At 48.9% G+C, this 18,443-nt stretch overlaps 2 protein-coding genes across 3 annotated transcripts; both read left to right on the top strand.

Moving 5' to 3' along the window:
• The first annotated feature begins 31 nt into the window (after positions 1-31).
• Positions 32-10,779, top strand: MAPK1IP1L (mitogen-activated protein kinase 1 interacting protein 1 like). The gene is made up of 4 exons (XM_031605429.2): positions 32-164; positions 6,312-6,339; positions 6,856-7,569; positions 8,146-10,779. Exons 2-4 carry the CDS (start codon positions 6,316-6,318, stop codon positions 8,155-8,157), a joined length of 750 nt encoding a protein of 249 aa, XP_031461289.1. The 5' UTR covers positions 32-164; positions 6,312-6,315; the 3' UTR covers positions 8,158-10,779.
• Positions 10,780-14,428: 3,649 nt separating this feature from the next.
• On the top strand, positions 14,429-18,231 carry LGALS3 (galectin 3). Of its 2 annotated transcripts, none has more exons than XM_031605424.2 (6): positions 14,429-14,960; positions 16,001-16,022; positions 16,472-16,720; positions 16,930-17,018; positions 17,248-17,416; positions 17,968-18,231. In XM_031605424.2, the coding sequence occupies exons 2-6, from the start codon at positions 16,005-16,007 to the stop codon at positions 18,121-18,123; spliced, it is 681 nt and encodes a 226-aa protein (XP_031461284.2). In that variant the 5' UTR covers positions 14,429-14,960; positions 16,001-16,004; the 3' UTR covers positions 18,124-18,231. The 2 variants fall into 2 exon arrangements, with proteins under 2 accessions (XP_031461284.2, XP_031461282.2); XM_031605422.2 differs by having other exon boundaries at positions 14,486-14,960; positions 16,424-16,720.
• The last annotated feature ends 212 nt before the right edge of the window (positions 18,232-18,443 follow it).

Here is an 18,443-nt window from a genome sequence, read left to right as displayed (position 1 = left end):
GGGGTGGGCGGAGCTTAGCGCGCCCGCCTTTCCGGTCGGCGCGGGGGCGGAGCGTGTGACGCACTTCCGTTTCCGCCTGGGCGTAGGGGTGGCGGTGGTGCTGCGGGCCGCCGCCTGCTGCCTGGTTCCGCTCCGGCCTGTGCCGCGCCGCGCTTTTCTCTCAGGTACGCGCCCAGCCCCGGGCACCGGCACACGAGGAGGGAGGGAGGGATGGAGGGCCAGAGCGGTGGGGCGCTGCCTTACTCCCCACAACCACGGGGCCGCCCCCGGGGGCCGCTGGGTTGCAGCCGGCTGCGCCCCTCCGGGCCCTGTGGAGCTGCGCGGGGGCGGCGCCGGTGGTCGCTGCCCTGAGGGGAGTGGCGGGAGCTCGGGGCGGGGTGGGCGTAGGGCTGCGAGGTCACGGGGAGGGGCTGCACGGTGGCTGCGGCCGCCTGCGGCTAGGTGGGGCTGGGGGCTGGGAAACCGAGCTGGCTAGTTTGTAACGGCCCCTATTTTAGACCTCGGGGGGTGGGGGTTGTTCTGCTTGGGCTGGGTGAAATATTTGGTCGGTTTCCGCTGTTAGGATCTGAGGTCAGTTTATAAATGAAAATATAAATGTGGTGTATAAATAAATCTTTTTCATTAAGAGAAGTCCCGAATCAGTTTTCCGTGGCTTGTGAGAAGTCATTTTGTTTTCTCGAGTGTTGCTATCCTTCAGGTGGGTGACTCACTGACAAAGGGAGCACAGTGCAATATTGAAGAGAGCATTTCCTGGAGGGCGAGCTGCTTATCTGCCAGGGAAACGGGTTTTGAGGTGCATTCCAAGGAAAGTGATTACCTCGTGCTGTTTGTTCAACCTTTTTGTCAGTGGATGTAGGAAACAAAGGATCTTTATCTTTTAAATAATAATTTTTTGAAAAGACACATCCTGAAGCTTCCCATCCCTAGGCCAGTGGGACCAATGACTGATGTAAAACTGCATGCCAAACATCAAGCTCCTCCTGTAAAACACTTCAGGTATTTTTGAAGCTGAAGTTCATTCAAGCATATACCCTAACAGTGAGGAATCAAGAATGAAAAGGCACCAACTGTGTCCATTCAGTGAGGTTGTATCCTGAAAAGCAGTTATCCTGGATGAGGATCTCTGCAGAGGAGAAAAAGGGTGTGGAGTTCTGTTCGTCATCAGCGAGGCTGATACTGGAAGATGACACATGGTTTTGGTGTTGCTTTAAAAACAGCCTGGTTCAGGAGGACCTTTGCTAACTGCTCACATTTAGCTGGTAATTCATGAGTCTGTGGCGTTGTTAGGAGGAGGATGTAGGTGTTCATTAACATTTACAGGTAGTTCAGGAAGGCTTCCAAAGAATTGATAACAAAGCTAAAGCTGGAAATAAATAAACACGCTTCTGAAAACAAGAATAATGTGGTGAAAATGGACTACGTGTCTCTGAGGAATGTTCAGAAGCTGCTATGGAAGAGATGTTTTAATTTTTTTGGAGCTGCTGGGCTCATGTCTTTGTAAAACTCCCAGGATAGGATCTTCATGGAATCATCATAGAATGACCTGGGTTGCAAAGGAGCACAATGCTCATCCAGTTCCAACCCCCTGCTATGTGCAGGGTCACCAACCCGCAGCCCAGGCTGCCCAGAGCCACATCCAGCCTGGCCTTGAATGCCTGCAGGGATGGGGCATCCACAGCCTCCTTGGGCAACCTGTTCCAGTGCCTCACCACCCCGTGTGGAAAAAGCTCCTTGTGAGTTGTGACCAGGAGTGATCTTTGGCAGTGAAGACTTGCAGTTCTCAGCTGGTTTGCAGCACAGTTGACACGCAGATAAGCCACCTCAGCAGTGATTTATGTTTGCTGGTTTGGGAAGCTTCTGTTTGTGATGTTGGGACCACCCGAAGTGATCTGGTCTCATCTTAGGAGGGGAGGCAACTGTGAAACGGAACGACTTGTCTTGTGTGGAGAAATGGAACAGATTACAGTTCCTTATGGCCGTGTATTTTATGGGCCTTGGAAACTGGTAAGACTTCTGTTTTGAATTGTTTTTTTTCCTGGTTGTTGGTAATTTATAGCAAACGTGCTAACGAGCATCATTGTGGTTGTCATTCTCGATTAGATCAGTGCTGACAATCTGAAGACTAAAAACCCTCCTTCTGCCTTCTTTTCCGTCAAAACAGGCATAGGAAAGAACAAAAAGATCACTGCATCTAAAGCAGCTGCTAACTATGTAACTATTGCTTTTTATCTTCAGTCTGACTGCCGTTTATTTTCCTAATGGATAAAGGCACAGGTCAAGTGAAATTGTTGCACAGTGCTTGAATGTGGCATCCAAAAGACCCTAAAAATGGAGAAGGGGCAGCTATAAACTGCTGATGCTTAATGCCTGAAGGGAGAAGCTGCAGTAAGAGCTGGCAGTGGTCTCTTTTCCATTTGATCTGCGTAGCTGTGTTGGGTAGTTACAGTTATGTGGGCAGGAATCCTGTTGTAGCTGAGGTTTTGCTGGTAGGCATTAGTCATGTCACAGTGACAAAAGAACCTCTTTGCTGATAGAGCCGTGCCACCCAGCGGAAATGCAGCTGTGCATTGAGAAGGCTTTCTGTTGTTGTTTGGAAGGTGATCTCAGGGGTGTCAACTCTGAAAGGGTAGATAACAGCAGGACAAGGGGAAGTGGTTTGAAGTTGAGGGAGGGCAGATTGAGGTTGGATGTCAGGGGGAAGTTGTTTGCTGTGAGAGTGGTGAGATGCTGGAACAGCTGCCCAGAGAGGTTGTGGATGCCCCGTCCATCCCTGGAGGTGTTCAAGGCCAGGTTGGATGGGGCCCTGGGCAGCCTGGGCTGCTCTGAAATGTGGAGGTTGGTGGCCCTGCCTGTGGCGGGGGGGTTGGAGCTTCATGATCCTTGAGGTCACTTCCAACCCGAGCCATTCTATGATTCTGATTCTGTGATCTTGGAGATGGGAACTCAATCTGTCACATCAAGAGTGTGGAAAATGTTGTGCAGCCGATGAAGTTATGAAAACAGGCTTTGTTTGAATAGCTTTAGCAAAAGAAGGAAGCAGGGTTTGGGACAGCTCTTTTTAATGGCAGCCACCGGGGACTGGTGATGGAGAAAAGCCAGGGAGGGCAGGAGCATGGGAAAAATGCTCCTGGATTGGTTTTGATGGGAGCAGAGAGGACTCATAGCTGAAAAAACTGTGGGACTGTTTTATGGTGGAGGCTGAAGGATTTGGTATGCCACATGGAGCATCAGGCCCAGAAATGGGGTTTTCACAGAGCTCTCTGAAGCTTACCATGTGTTCAGATGGTGTTCAGTACTGCAGGTAGGATTGGCCTGGCAGTGCAGCAGAGGAGCTCATCTCAGCCTTTGTCCTGCCTGCAGTGTGCAGCCTGATAACCTGCCATTCTCACCTGCACGTTGTTAATTCCTAGTAATTAGTGGCAAGTTGTTGAGTGTCCAGGAGGCCTCAGACTCTTGTCTGCAGGCTGTTTCTGTCTGTAGTTTCTGGGTAGGTGTGCTGGAAGTCCTCCATGCCAAGTTTCAGCTCAGGATAAAGGATGGGAGATTCTGCTCCTCGATGCTGTCCTTCTGTTTTTCCCAGACATTGGTGTTCCCTCTTTGCCTCACTTCAGTTTGATGCTTTTGGCCCTACGTTGTGTCTGGAACTACAGGCTGAGTGCTTCTGTAAAGCAGAGGGTGCTGCCAGGGGCGTTGGCCTGCACAGCACAAAGGAAATGTTGTCTTGCAGCAGCGTGGATGCAAGCAGGACTTCAGATTGAATGCTGCCAATTCAGTGGTCTTTCTCCTGCCTGCCAAATTACTTAAACTCCTTGAATCCTCCTTCTTCTATCCACTCTTCTTTTTTCCCTTGCCCCAAGAAAGTGCAGTCTGAAGTAGGGTTTAAATGCAGCAGTAGGAAATGTCTGATCTTTGGACTGTGATTCTGTGACTGGCTTTTCCCTACACAGAACTGCAAAGAGAGACTCTGAGCCCATTTGTTAACCCTGCAGTCACTAAAAGCCTCATCAGTGTAACAGTGTGTTTTCTGAGATGGTGAGCCCATATGTTGGCAATGGGGACCCTGACATCTTCAGTCCAACAATGTCAGAGTTTATTTATGAACACGTGGATGCCTTGGGCAATGCTCCTACAAATAGAACTGATATTTCAGTGAGGTTTTGATGGGAGTTCAGTGCTGTGCAGCTGGAATGGCATATGGATTCTAGATTGGTTTGTATGGTGCGTGTGTCTAACAGTACCAGAGTTATTCCTTTAATAAACGAAGGTGGCACTGCACAGATGAAATGGGTGTTTGAGAAATATCCCCAAAGTAGGCCATCCTGTCTGCAAGAGGATCCTTGACATGCTTGGCACTGTCTCAGTTATGCCAAATGTTGCCAGCAAATGTTGCTCCAGTCTGCTTGCCAAAGTGAGAGAGCCACTAAATCTTATCAGAAGCTGTGCTTTGCTGCAGGTTTTCTCCTAACAGCAGAATTGTTTCCTTAATTTTCATAGCACAGAAGTCTTTTGAAATAACCAGCTGATAAATATTGGGGATTTTTGCTGGCATTTTGCAGGCAGGCCTCTTTCTGCTGCAGCCATCCATTATCATAGAATCACAGAATGGCCTGGGTTGCAAAGGAGCACAATGCTCATCTATTTTCAACCCCCTGCTATGTGCAGGTCGCCAACCAGCAGCCCAGGCTGCCCAGAGCCACATCCAGCCTGGCCTTGAATGCCTGCAGGGATGGGGCATCCACAGCCTCCTTGGGCAACCTGTTCCAGTGCCTCACCGCCCTCTGGGTGAAGAACTTCCTCCTGATATCCAATCTAAACCATGGCAGATGGTCTCTGCCATCCCATAACTTCATCTACAGCTGAGGAGTTCACTCTGTTTCTGCTGGGGTTTGGTTGCCTGATGGGATCGTTACTGGGAAATGAGCAGAGTCGTGCTGTCAGGAAAGTAAGGCTTAGGTAATAAAATGGCAAACATAATTCAGTGTAGATAAATGTGATGTGATTCAGAGTGCTTGAATGTGAAATTATATGCATCACTTTATATATAAAATGATGGGCTGACCCTTAACACTGAAGAATAAAGTACTGCTGCGGAAGTCAGTTTCAGCAGTGAACAAAAAGAAGATCAAACATGAAGAAGTATTGGGAAGGAAATAAAGGATGAACCAGAACATAATTATGGAACTGTATAAATCAGTGGCTCTCCCACATTTTGGATTCTTTGTGGCTCTTGTCATTCATCTCAAGAGATACAAAAGAATTGGAGGAACCTCAAAGAGAAGCAGTGAGAATACTCGAGGGATGGAATAGGTGCTGTGCAAGGCTGAGTGGAATCAGCTCCATCTCAGCACGGAGAAGGAATGGCTGAAAGAGAATGGGAAGAAGACACAGCACAGCAGCACAGAGGGGGGTGGGTGAGAACAGATCTGCAGGATGAAGGAGCATCACCTGAAAGTATAACAAAAGAAGGAGGTGCCTCTGGATGTTTGGAAGCACTGAGCTGTGATTGCTGCTGTTCTTCCCCAGCAGATGCTGCTGAAGATGAAATGGGGGCTGAGCTCATTGTCCCACAGCAGTGCTGTTTTACCATTAGCAAATTGTGTACATTTAAAAACAAACCTTACTAATACAGGTTTAGTTCCATGTGAAATATTTGCATTACGTTGATTGGAATTCAGTGGGAGGCTTATAAACCTCTCTGCTGGGGCTGTCTTGCAACATTTCTCATTAGGTGTTGAGAGGTCAGAAATTAGGCACTCGTTAGAGGCTTTCCTTGTGTCTACATTCAAGACTGCTTAGCTGAAGTCAGTGAAAGCAAATAGGAACATCCACTGACTGTAGTGTATTTAAAACCCACATTTAGTACTTCTGAAAATAAGATCTGAATGGGGGTGTAATCGTGTTTAATTTTAGGGGCATTGACTTCACCAACTTCTCCGAGTCCCAGTTTAGAATAGAGCCTGGATACCTGCTGGCATTGCTGCAGAGGCTGCTTGTTTGGCATGAATACCTGAAATATTTTTTCTTAGTGTTGTGACCCACTTACACTGCGTTGGTCCCATCTGACATGAGATGGAGGCTGCAGTTCTGCTGTTTTCCTGGCACCTGTATTGAGGGAGAGCGTTTGGGTGGCTGCTGTCTGTGTGGACCCCAGTCATTGGGATGGAACCATTGCTGAGAAGCTCTGCCAGCTGGACATCCCTTTGGGTTTGAATGAGACAAATGTCGAATTCTTTATCTTTATTCTTTATCGAACTCTTCCTCGATGTACTTTATTTTCAAGGAATTTCACTTTATTTTACCTTACTTTTCAGCAAAATGTCTGGAACTGATGATTTTTCGGTAAGTAATGGCTTTTTGTTCCTGAAGATCTGCCAGTTGTATGACTTCATTCTGTTCAGACTCTTCTCTGAGAAGAAGGGCAGCTCACAGCTGACACGATTGCCTTGGCATTGCAGTAGCAGCTCTTTGCTTTGGGGCAGAGGTCTGTGGCCTCCAGGTGTGCCTTGTAGGTTCTCTTCTGCTGTGCTGCTCACAGAGGGGTTTTGTCCTAATAGCATCAGAATAGCTACAGTGGAAATTTACAACAATCTCTTCTTCCTGGATTTATACTGGAATTGCTTGTGATTCTATTGCTGAAGGTTGCCTTTTATCTTTGGCTTTAGAACTGTGGCACGTCAGGATGCCTCTTCTCCCTTAATGATAGAAGCTGCACAAAGTGAACATAGCCCTCTCTGCAGCGACAGAGCTCTTTTCCTCCCATGTAGGCAACTGAAATGCATCTGTGTAGTGGGTGAACATGGGCAACGAGCAGCTCCAGCAGGTATCTCCCATCCTCACGACTGCTTTCTCTCTCAGTTGGCAGATGCTTTGCCTGATCAGTCTCCTGCTAAGACCTCCAAAGTGAGCGGTGCGAAGCCTGGCCAGCAGCCCACCCAGCCACCTCAGGGTTGGCCGCCCTCGAATCCTTGGAACAACCCGAGTGCTCCTCCTGCTGGGCCCTCAGCACTGCCACCAAACACGTCCGCTTCCAGCGTGCCCTTCGGACCTCCTCCTACAGGAATGTATCCTTCAATGCCCCCCGGACCGCCTGCTCCATTTCCTCCTCCTCCTACCGGACCCTCTTGCCCTCCTCCCGGAGGTCCGTATCCACCCCCAGCTGTGCCAGGTCCTGTCCCACCAGGGCAGTATCCTCCACCAAACATGCCCTTTCCAGAGCTTCCAAGACCTTATGGCGGTCCGACGGAGCCAGCTGCGCCTCCTGCTCCCGTTGGGCCGTGGGGATCCATGCCCTCTGGAGCATGGGGACCGACAATGGGAGGGCAGTATCCTGCACCCAGCATGCCATATCCACCCCCGGGGCCATACTCTGCTCCTACCCAGACTCCAGGGGCGGCGCCAACAGTACCATGGGGTACAGTCCCACCTGGAACGTGGGGACCTTCACCGCCAGGTCCGTTTCCTCCACCCACAGGATCATACCCTGCTCCAGGACTGTATCCTACGCCCCCTAATCCTTTTCAAGTGCCATCTGGTCCTGCTGGTGCTCCATCAATGCCAGGTGGTCCCCATGTGAGTATATATGTTGGATGTGGCTCTGGGCAGCCTGGGATGGTGGTTGGTCGACCCTGCACATAGCAGGAGGGTTGAAACTAGATGGTCATTGTGGTCCTTTGCAACCCATTCTATGACTTAGTTTTTTGTTATCAGTGAATTAAATCTTGACGCTTTTAAGCATGGAAGTTGGGTAGCATAAGACCTATTAATGCAGGTAAGGACTTTAAGGGCTCGTCTATGTAGTCAGTGGAATAACAGCCAATTCTCTGCTTAAACATTTAACTACATATACCAGAATGGTCATGTTCTATCAAGTTGGAGTATGTCTGAGCATTACACTATAGTGGTCTTCCACTACTTGGAAAGCCTTCTCTAAGAGACAGAAAAAATAAAGGGGAAAAGACTTGTAATAATGTTCAGGAATGAAAGATATTCTAGTTTGTGTAGTCTGGAGAGATTGCTTTTCAGGGCACATTGGGAATAACAACAATTTGTCAGCTTAAATGTTCTTGAGCTAAGAAGTTTTGTAATGTTAATGAACTGCTTTGTGAAAGCCCTGTAATGACCATGAATTCTCATTGTCTCTTGCAGCCTTACCGTTGAATACGTTCTGGGCAACAAAGTACTGTAGCTTTCCACCTTCATCCACTACTTACAGAGATTTTTACAGTTTTTGTTTCAGTAATGTTTGGGGCTATGAAGAATACTTGCCTCTTGTATGTGCATTTGAGGTATGAAGGAGCAATTTAGCAATTTGCATAACATTAACTTGCTCGTATGCTGGCGTAATTGTTTGGTTTAATAAAACGAGCTACAAAGAGCAGAAGTAAAACTGAAATCTGTGGTTCTTACTCTGGCAAATATTCCTTGGGAAAATGAGAGCTGCCAAGTAAGGATTCTAAAGAATCAGGCACAAGGACTTGCAAATCAGAAACAGCTTAAATTTCCACGAATGCTTTAAGTCTTGTTGCCAGACTCGTGCTGGTTGTTGAATGGATGGATAGTCATATCTTGTCTATTTTCAGGTTATTCTAAAATGTCAATAAAGAGTATTTCAAGATTTTTGTCAAGAAATGTAATTTTTGAACATGCTACAGTAATGGAAACGAAAGAGACGGAGCGCGTGAACTCGAAGGCTTTCTCAGCATTTTGTAAATACTCAACACAATTAATCGCTCAGTCTGGGACTGCGGAGGAGAAGACGTGCATTGAAATGCTTGGTCTGACTCGTCAGCACCCTGTTGGTGTTTGCAGACAGGCGTGTCTGCGGTGGAGTGAGCTGGATGTGCAGTTCCCTTTGAATCAACCAGTGTGAGTTTCGTGCATGCCAATGAGGACTTCGTTTTGCCAGTTCTCGTTCTGTGGTGGTTGGAGATTTGACTCTATATGTAAAGAATTAATTCCCATGTAGGTAAAGTACTTCCCTATATCTAACCTGGATTCTGGTTGTTTAAAATTTGACTTGTCTGCCGAGTTGTGTAAACTCAGCAGGTGTTTTTCAGAGTCCCTAGAAACTGAACTTGAGCTTAAAAGGTGAAGAAAACCAGCCTGGCCATTCCCTTCCCAGCAGGTTTTGGCGGGGCTTTTATTTCTGGCTGCTCCAGAGATCCCTTGTGCCATCCTTATTGCCACAGCTGGGAACGAGCAAGTCTCACTGGGGCTCCACTGAACATGGGAATGGAGAGCAGCGCTCTGTTCCCAGCCAGGTGCCTGCATACCTCACTGAGAAAGCATAATTTGGGAGGAATTGAATGTTTAGAAGCCTGTGTGCTGCTGTGTGGCTGTCCCTGCTCTGGAGGGGCACTGCAGTAAGTTTTTATATTCTTGCCATATCTGTGCAAAGGATGTGCTGGGTAACTGCTGGTGTAGCATTACTGAGGCACAGCCACGTGTTGGTGAGGAGCTCTGATGGTATTTCATAGCCTGGATTTGACCATGGACATTTTGCTTATCCCCAGATGGGGATCTCCTAACTTAGCCTCTGTAGGTAGAATTAGGAACCAATGTTGCTTAACATGGTAGCTCGTTAGGGAGTCTTTGTATCGTGGAACTGTGAAAGCAAGTTAATTCGCTTCCCATACCTTCCCATGGCTTCCTGCATGCATGTGATGAACTTCTTCAGAACAAGTGGGCTGACCTGGTAGTGATGCCTGTTAGCTGTCCCAGCCCTTGTGGCAAAGCCCTGCAGTGTCTTTGCAGAGGAGAGCTGTGGCTCGTTTTAATCTGCCATGAAAAGCGAAGGTACGTGCATCTCTTAACTCTTAATTATAGGAAGAAAGCACTGGAGCTGAAGAGAAATGCTTAACATTTCAGCATAAATGCCAGCTCTAACCCTAGGAATCAGAACCCAAAGTGTCAGTATTACCTTAAACAAACCCCTTGGCCTCCCAGGCAGCACACTTCACTTAGATCTTAGCAAGACCAATTACAAATTAACACAGTAGAACACTGCCTACATCTGCTCAAGTGCTTTTAATTTCAATACCTGCAGCCTTAGGTTATAAACCAATGTGATGAACAACACCTATCCCAAAGGAATGGATCGTGCAGCACACTCCAGTTTCAAATTGCACTCGTGTGTCTTTGTAGGGAATGGGAAGATGTAGGAAAGGAGAGAGCAGCAAACGTAGCAAGTAATGACTGCTGGGAGGGGATTTGTTTTGGTAACCAGGCTTCTAGGTTCTTCCTGAAGTAGGCAGAATTTATTACTGGAACATTTAGGCTAAAATTCAGTATATATGGGATGTTTTTTCAATGTATATTCGTATTTCTTGAGGTCATGAGAACTGTTTCATAACCCCTTTGTTTTTGTGAGCCAAGTTCTTTGCATAGCAGTGAAAAAAGGGTATACCTGTTAATCTATTGTGTAAAAACTCAAGTTGTCACTATATGCCGTGTAGTAACTTTATCACATGTTATGTCAAGTGTGAGCAACTTCTGACCTGAAGCTTTTGCAATGGAATTTGTCCATTTCTATGCATCGTTTGAGTTAAATTGCTGAGAAGTTCGTTTTGTGCTTTGAGGTTGACATACTGCATTTGTTTACAATATGAAATATAAGCAATCACATCTTTAAAGTATAGATTATCACCTGCTGCTGTATTTTCTTTAGATGAAACAAATATTGCTGTATGATAGTGAGAAGCTATAAATACAGGATTTGATATTTTTTTGAAAATGCTGTCACTTTTGTATAAGATTAGACATTAAACGTATTTTCAAGACTGTTGTGTTCACCGTTTTTCACTCACAGCCTTTGACATGCTTGTGTAGATCTTTTTTTTTTTTTTTTTTTGCCTTGGATTAAATAGTAAAGAAATAGGACATCCTTGATTTGCAACAACTGAATATAAAATCAGAATTATTTGACTTCTGTGTTTTTCCTCTTCCTTCTGTGGTTTTTGTGCCTTAGGCACGTTCACAAGTGCTAAGGGTGTGCGTGGCTGTGCATGGATCATAGAATGGCTTGGGCTGGAAGGGACCTCAAGGATCACGAAGCTCCAACCCCCTGCTGCAGGCAGGGCCACCAACCTTCACGTTTCATAGCAGGCCAGGAGTTAGATCTGTGATTTGGGATGCTGTCTCATTCAGGAAATGCAGATCGCACAGAGGTTTGTTCAGCAGGATGGCGGGTGCCAAGAGCAGCCTATGGAGCATCGCAGAATGGCTGAAGTTGGAAGGGGTCTCAGAGGTGGCTGAGCTCCATGGCCTGAAATGGGAGCTGACTTTTCTCCCTGGGCACCACCAGGGACACCAGGGGTGAGCTGTTGGAAGTGGGGAAGATTTGATCATGGGGGGAGGTTGGGAAGGAGCCGGACACCCTGTTGTTCTTACGGCCAGCTGTGTTCTGGTGATGTTGAAGCTACAGCTGAAATCCTCAGTGTGGGATGGTGGGCGTTGTTCAATCCTCAGGTTTAAAGAGAAGGCTTCCAGCTGGCGGGGGGAGTGTTTTAGAGCAAGCATTGGGTGGCACCGCTGCAAAACTAAGAAACCTCTTCACCACGAGGCTGGACGAGTGCCGCAGTGCTTGTGTCCAAAGGAGTCTTGCCGTTTCCATCCTTAGAGATTTAATTTGACAGCACGGTGGCAGAGGCACCTCTCAGAGCACAGGAGCTGAGCACAGCTGAGCTGTCTCTGCACCATCACTGAATGGTGCTCTCCTGCTGCTCTTCAGCGTCTGCTAAAGAGCGTCTATGGGGTGACGGCGAGCAAAAGCTGCTCGTCTACTACGTGCTCTAAATGGCTCGGATGCTGAGTAAATGAGCTGCTGGCTGCGCGTACAGAGCCCTGCTGGAGTCAGCAGAGGGCAGTGCTGCTGTTTGAGAGCCCTCCTAGGGACCTCTGCTTTGAGACATCCTCATTGAATGTACTCAATGGGTTTAAAAAGTAATAGGAAGGAGAAAATTGCAGCAGTTCAATACCTGGCAGCATTGTTTGGGGTAAGGAGGGCTGCTGTGTGGGGAAGGTCCTGGCTTCTGTGATAGGACAAGGGGGAATGGCTTTAAACTGAGACAGGGCAGGTTTAGGTTGGATATGAGGAGGAAGGTTGTCAGCCAGAGGGTGGAGAGGCACTGGAACAGGTTGCCCAAGGAGGCTGTGGATGCCCCATCCCTGCAGGCATCCAAGGCCAGGCTGGATGTGGCTCTGGGCAGCCTGGGCTGCTGGTTGGTGACCTGCACATAGCAGGGGGTTGGAACTGGATCAGCATTGTGCTCCTTTGCAACCCAGGCCATTCTATGATTCTTCACACAGTGCCCTTGGTTGGGTTGGCTGGGAGATGGCACTGTAAGTCTGCTTCTTTGCACAGACCTGGATCAAACTGCATTGGATTTGGAGGGGGCTGGGGGCTTCTGTAGATCTCCATTGACACAAATCGCTTGCACAAAGTGCTGTTTTTTCACCTGTGCCCTCATTTTCTAGGAGAAGGGAGCTGCAAAGGCAGGAGGTTGGCACTGAGGAGGTTTTGGTCTCTTTTGTCAGGTGTCAAATGATAGGATGTGAGGAAGCGGCCTCGGGTTGTGCTGGGGAGGTTGAGGTTGGACATCGGGAGGAGTTCCTTCATGTAGATGTGGGTCAGGCACTGGAACCATTGCGTGGGGCAGTGATGGAGTTCCCCATTCCTGGAGGTGGTGGAGAGGTGGGGTTCGGTGATAGGGCTGATGGTTGGACTTGATGACCTTGTAGATTTTCAGCAGCCTGGATGGTTCACAATTTTATGGGTTGACTGTATGGCTCACTAAAAACCAAACAGCCCTATAAAGGATAGGAGTTATTCATTTCCAGTCAGCAGTTTCTTGGTTTGAAGTGATTTAACCCCACATAGATAGCTCTGCCATTGAGGTTGGGATTTCTGCCTCTGCAGGATTTGGTGTTCACAGGAATGATAGAAAACAGCACACAGCTTCGTGTTGGATGCGAGGAAATGTTTCTTCTCCAATAGAGAAGTGATGCAGTGGCACAGCTGCCCACAGAGTGCTGGGGTCACCATCCCTGGAGGTGCTCCAGAACCACAGAGATGTGGCACTGAGGGATGCAGACGTGGCAGGGGTTGGTTGAGGTTGGGGATCTTTGATGTCTTTTCCAACCTGAATGGTTCAATGATTCTATAAGGCATTAAATCCTGCTATAGGTCAATGTGAAGCGTTCTGGGACTGATGGTAAGGGGTTGGTAATTCCAATTTGTGATCACTGGTGGCTGCAAAGGGGCACAGGAGCTTTGCGTCAGTCTCTGAATTCATTTTTCATGGAATCACAGAATGGCCTGGGTTGCAAAGGAGCACAATGCTCATCCAGTTCCAACCCCCTGCTACGTGCAGTGTCGCCAGCCAGCAGACCAGGCTGCCCAGAGCCACATCCTCCACTTGGTCTTGTGCAGTTCTTCAGCTTAAACAACCTCTTTGCCCTCTCCTCCCTTTTTAACCTGAGCTAACAGAGCCTGCAGTTAATTGACCCAGATGGCAGTCACACAGTAAACATTGCTACAAGGCAATCACACGAAATCTCCTCAATAAACACAATTTAATAGAGTGAAGCACTGTGAATGATTGCAGAGCAGCCTATCAAAGGGAAATGCTTAGTGCTGTGTGCTGCCTTATGGCGGGTGGTGCTGGGATGTCCTGGGAAAGCAGCACCAGGGGTGGGGTGAGCACACAGGGCTCAGCTCCACAGCTCACCTCTGATTTTGTTTCTGGATTATCATAAAACAATGCTGTTGGATTAACTCAGGAGGAAGCAAGTTGTGTTTGGAGAATGTTTTTGGCCCTCGTGGTCCAACCCATCAATTCTGCAGTTCCTTGATGCTTCATCTGCCCAACAGCACTGTGTGGAAAGGCTTTCTGAGCCCATTCAGATGAATGAAGGACTGGAGCACCTCCCCTACAAAGGCTGAGGGAGCTGGGCTTGTTCAGCCTGGAGAAAAGAAGGCTGTGGGGTGACCTCATTGCAGCCTTCAGTACCTAAAGGGAGCCTACAAACAGGAGGGGAATCAACTCTTTGAAAGGGTTGATAACTGCAGGACAAGGGGAAATGGTTTGAAGTTGAAGGAGGGAAGATTGAGGTTGGATGTCAAGGGAAAGTTCTTTGCTATGAGAGGGGTGAGGTGCTGGAACAGCTGCCCAGAGAGGCTGTGGATGCCCCGTCCATCCCTGGAGGTGTTCAAGGCCAGGTTGGATGGGGCCCTGGGCAGCCTGGGCTGCTATGAGATGTGGAGGTTGGTGGCCCTGCCTGTGGTGGGGGGCTGGAGCTTCGTGATCCTTGAGTTCCCTTCCAACCCAAGCCTTTCTATGATTCTGTGAATGAACCCACACTCAGGTTCTGTTTCCTGTTTCCATTTCTGCTTTTGTAACGCTGTGTCTGTTGTGTAACTGAAGCTGCAACACTTTTGCAGCAGGAGATGAAAAACAGGAGAAGCTCTTGGAAAAGCTCTCTCTCCTGGGCTGTGCGCCCCCAGCCTGCCTGCACAGTAATGGTATTCCAGCACTAATGCACACCTTTGCCTTTCACGCCACTTGAAGCAGCGCTGCCATCGCTCCCAGGAGTGGATTCAGTGTGCTGTGCTGGGCTCCTGCCTCGGGGCATTGGCTGCTGCTCCATCTTTGAGGTCTTTTTCCAACCTTCATGGTTTTATGGCTCTATGATCCTATGACTCACGTCGGGCGCTGCCGGGATGGGCGATGACCCAGCAGTGAGCTGGAACCTTCAATGCGTCCAATCCCTCCGTGTTCGGTGGGGTGACATTTCTAACAGCTGGGAGGGGACACCGCGGGTGTCCTTGTGCCGTGCTGCCCACGGGGCTGGGCTCTGCTCGGTGCTCCGCCCCGGGGTTGGGGCAGCTATGGGTGGAGATATTGCCCAGCTCCAATCCACAGCTCGACAGCCAGTCCCGATACACGGCCTGACAGCTGCAGGTAAGGGAGCTCCGGGAAGGGGCTGAGTGCTGGCACTGGGGGTCCTGGGTTGGACACAGCTCCCATCCTTGGGGAGTTGGGTTGTATGGCTTTGCCCACCATCCTTCACGTATCAAGGGTTGCTTTGCTTCTAAATCCTTTTCCCAAATGGTTTCTCAATGTGTGGCAGAGGCTGAGCCTGGAAGGAGCCCGGTGTCACTGTGATGGTTGGATTCAGCCATCTTAGGAGGTCTTTTCCAACTTTTCCAACCACTCCATGAATTATAAAATGGGACTTTCAGAACTCATGGGGTTCATTGGCACCTGCCTGGCTGTGCTGGGACTGTCTGCATTGGGCTCCTGCAATTAGTGGGGCACTGGGGGTGCAGAGCCCGTCCTGCACCCTGGGAAGCAGAGGGATGGAAAAAGCAGAAGGCAAATATCTGCACTGCCAGGTAGGGACAGCTGAAAGTCATTGCTCCTGGCCGGTGCCTGAAGCACTGCTTGGAAGTCACGGAGGCTCTGCGTTGCCTTTTGCTGGGGGAAGGGTTTGGTGCTGGGGAAACTCGGTGTGATTTCCGTATTGCTGAAGCAGCTCGACCAGGTTTGCTCAGACCTTTGTGTTGCTCAGTGTTTCTTTTGAAGAGAATCAGACTTCTCCGCTTTCCATTTGGAATTTTCCTTTTTCCCTCCCATTTCTGCCTCTTCCTATTTTTTTTTTCTCTCTCTTGGCTTATGAATGCACTCTTTGATAGCAGGAATTCAGCCCCAGGCCGCAGCATTTCTGCATGGCGCAGCTTCACCTTTTGTGGTGGCTGCAAACCCCACTGCAATCCGCACATCTCCAATGGGGACAGCAGAGGGGAATCCCCCTGTAGGACCCCTCCTCTCCCACCCCATCCCAGCTGCAGGCCGGGCTCCTGCAGGGTCTTTGGGTTTGGGATTCTGTGGCACCTCTCGGCCCAGCAGTTGTTATGATAGAGGTGGTGAACCACAAACAGCCGTGTAACCTGGGAGGGGAACAAAACGACCTCATGATGTCCTTCATCTTTTTGTTTTAGGAAAATGTCGGACGGTTTCTCTGTGAGTATTGATTTATTGAAAAAACACACACACAGGCACTGTGGTGGTCATTGCATGAAGGTGGGGACTTATGGTGGGACTTGGCACAGCTGCCCAGGGAGTGGTGAGGAAATCATCCCTGGAGGCGTTCAGGAACAGTGGGGATGCGGCACTGAGGGACGTGGGCAGTGAGAATGCTGATTTTGAAGTCTTTTCCAACCTTAGTGATTTTGTGATTCTATGATTCCATGTTGTTACCAATCCGTGTAACACCAATCAAGGAGCATTAAGGGACTTTTGGGCTCTCAGCACCACTGGGGCTCCTGGCCGTTCCAGCGTCGTGCAGGCCATGAAGGCCAGGTGCTGGCAGCCCCACTGGATGCTGCCTCTCTTTCCCCTCCTCCTCTCCCCTCCATCCTCAGCTCTCCGACGCCTTGCCTGCTCACAACCCTGGTGCCCCTCCACCCCAGGGCTGGAACCGGCCCCCAGGACCTGGGGCCTTCCCGGCGTACCCTGGATACCCTGGGCCGTACCCGGGGGCACCGGGACCCCATCATGGACCACCAGGACCCCATCACGGACCACCAGGACCCCATCATGGACCACCAGGACCATTCCCTGGAGGACCACCAGGGCCATATCCTGGAGGACCAGCAGCAGCAGGACCATATTCTGGAGGACCGACTGGACCGTACTCTGAAGCTTCAGCTGCTCCACTGGTAACAGCTCTGACATATTTTAAAGATTTCTGTTGCTCCAGTTCCTCATTGTGCTTGGCTTGGGAGGGACCTGGGGTTGCGTGTCCTTAGGAGGTTGCATGAGCAGTCACACTGCTGTCACACCAACACCCAACCCTTGCCTGACTATCAGGTCTGTGCTGCTTGCTAACATGCTGCTCTGCTAACACCAAAATCTCTGTCCTCTTCAGAAAATCCCCTACGATCTGCCCCTGCCAGCAGGACTCATGCCTCGGATGCTCATAACCATCACGGGGACTGTGAACCCAAATCCCAACAGGTACGGATGGGTTGCAACAGTGTTAAGGTGCTGAGGGATAGGGTTCACTTTCTGAATAACACAGACCTTCTGTGAAATCAAATGTGACACAAAATGATCATGCGAAAGCCCCCAGAACTGCTCTGTCGCTGTTTAGTGGGCTCTGTACATTTATGTGCTTTGCAGCAGCCCTGGAAGACAGCTCATGTCTTCAGAAGAAAAAGCAGCTCATTGATTATTGCCTTTGCAGGTTTTCACTGGATTTCAAGAGAGGGCAAGACATTGCCTTCCACTTTAACCCCCGTTTCAAGGAAGATCACAAAAGGGTCATCGTCTGTAATTCAATGTTCCACAATAACTGGGGAAAAGAGGAGAGAACAGCTCCTAGATTTCCATTTGAACCTGGAGCCCCCTTCAAGGTAACAATGAAGAAATTAAAAAAATCTGTTATTCCCATTTCTTACTGCATTCTCCCTATTTGTGCTGTCATTGTGCAGCAGCTATTGGGCAGGTTGCTGTAAGGCATTCTTCTGCATAGAATCATAGAATGGCCTGGGTTGCAAAGGACCACACTGTCATCCAGTTCCAACCCCCTGCTATGTGCAGGGTTGCCAACCAGCAGCCCAGGCTGCCCAGAGCCACATCCAGCCTGGCCTTGAATGCCTGCAGGGATGGGGCATCCACAGCCTCCTTGGGCAACCTGTTCCAGTGCCTCACCACCCTCTGGCTGAAAAACTTCCTCCTAAAACCTGCAGTGCAGTCCAACTCTTCCTCCAGTCTGTTTCTCCTGCAAAACGGTTGCACTCTGGCCTCCCTGCATTTCATGCTGCTTGAAAGGCGTGGTCATGGGGCAGACACTGCAGCTGAATCAGAGGAAGATGAGCACAGCAGAGTTCTGAGGAAGGCAAAGGTCACCGGTGTTCCTGCAGCTGATGGTTCCAGTTTGGCTCACTTTGCATTTTAATTTCAGCTCCAGGTGCTCTGTGAGGGAGATCACTTCAAGGTAGCAGTGAACGATGCTCACCTGCTGCAGTACAACTTCCGTGAGAAGACGCTGAATGAGATCACCAAGCTCTGCATTGCTGGGGACATCACTCTCACCAGCGTTTTGACCTCCATGATTTAATTACCAGGCTGTAACTTTAACACAAGTCTAGTACTCCTCAGAGAGTTGTAACAGGAGTGCCTGCCTGTGTGATTATTTTGAAGCAATAAAGCATTTTCACAAGTAAAATTTGTTTTTGGTTAAGATACAAGCTGTATTTGAATGTGGAAGAAGCTGAATTCTTGCTTTAGAATTTGAACCTTTGCCAGAGGATAATGACTATGAGTCATTTCTGATTTGCAAGAAGAATATGTGGGAAAGCTGTATGTAGCCTACAGGCAGTTGTCCTATGAATGAGTTAAGATTGGGCTGAAGATTACTGCTGGAAGTCCCAGATAACA

This window comes from Phasianus colchicus, chromosome 5 (assembly GCF_987193195.1).
Source record: "Phasianus colchicus chromosome 5, bPhaCol1.hap1.1, whole genome shotgun sequence".
NCBI classification, from domain to species: Eukaryota; Metazoa; Chordata; class Aves; order Galliformes; family Phasianidae; genus Phasianus; species Phasianus colchicus.
The sequence above is the reverse complement of the archived record's forward strand: the minus strand, read 5'-3'. Positions and strand labels throughout refer to the sequence as shown.

What these genes read in the sequence shown, in the direction of transcription:
- MAPK1IP1L (XM_031605429.2), top strand. Translation starts at nt 6,316, where the DNA reads ATGTCTGGAACTGATGATTTTTCG. An exon ending in CTGGAACTGATGATTTTTCG is followed by an intron (nt 6,340 to 6,855) that starts GTAAGTAATGGC and finishes TTTCTCTCTCAG; the next exon opens with TTGGCAGATGCTTTGCCTGA.
- LGALS3 (XM_031605422.2), top strand. An exon ending in AAGCTTCAGCTGCTCCACTG is followed by an intron (nt 16,721 to 16,929) that starts GTAACAGCTCTG and finishes TGTCCTCTTCAG; the next exon opens with AAAATCCCCTACGATCTGCC. An exon ending in AACCTGGAGCCCCCTTCAAG is followed by an intron (nt 17,417 to 17,967) that starts GTAACAATGAAG and finishes TTTTAATTTCAG; the next exon opens with CTCCAGGTGCTCTGTGAGGG.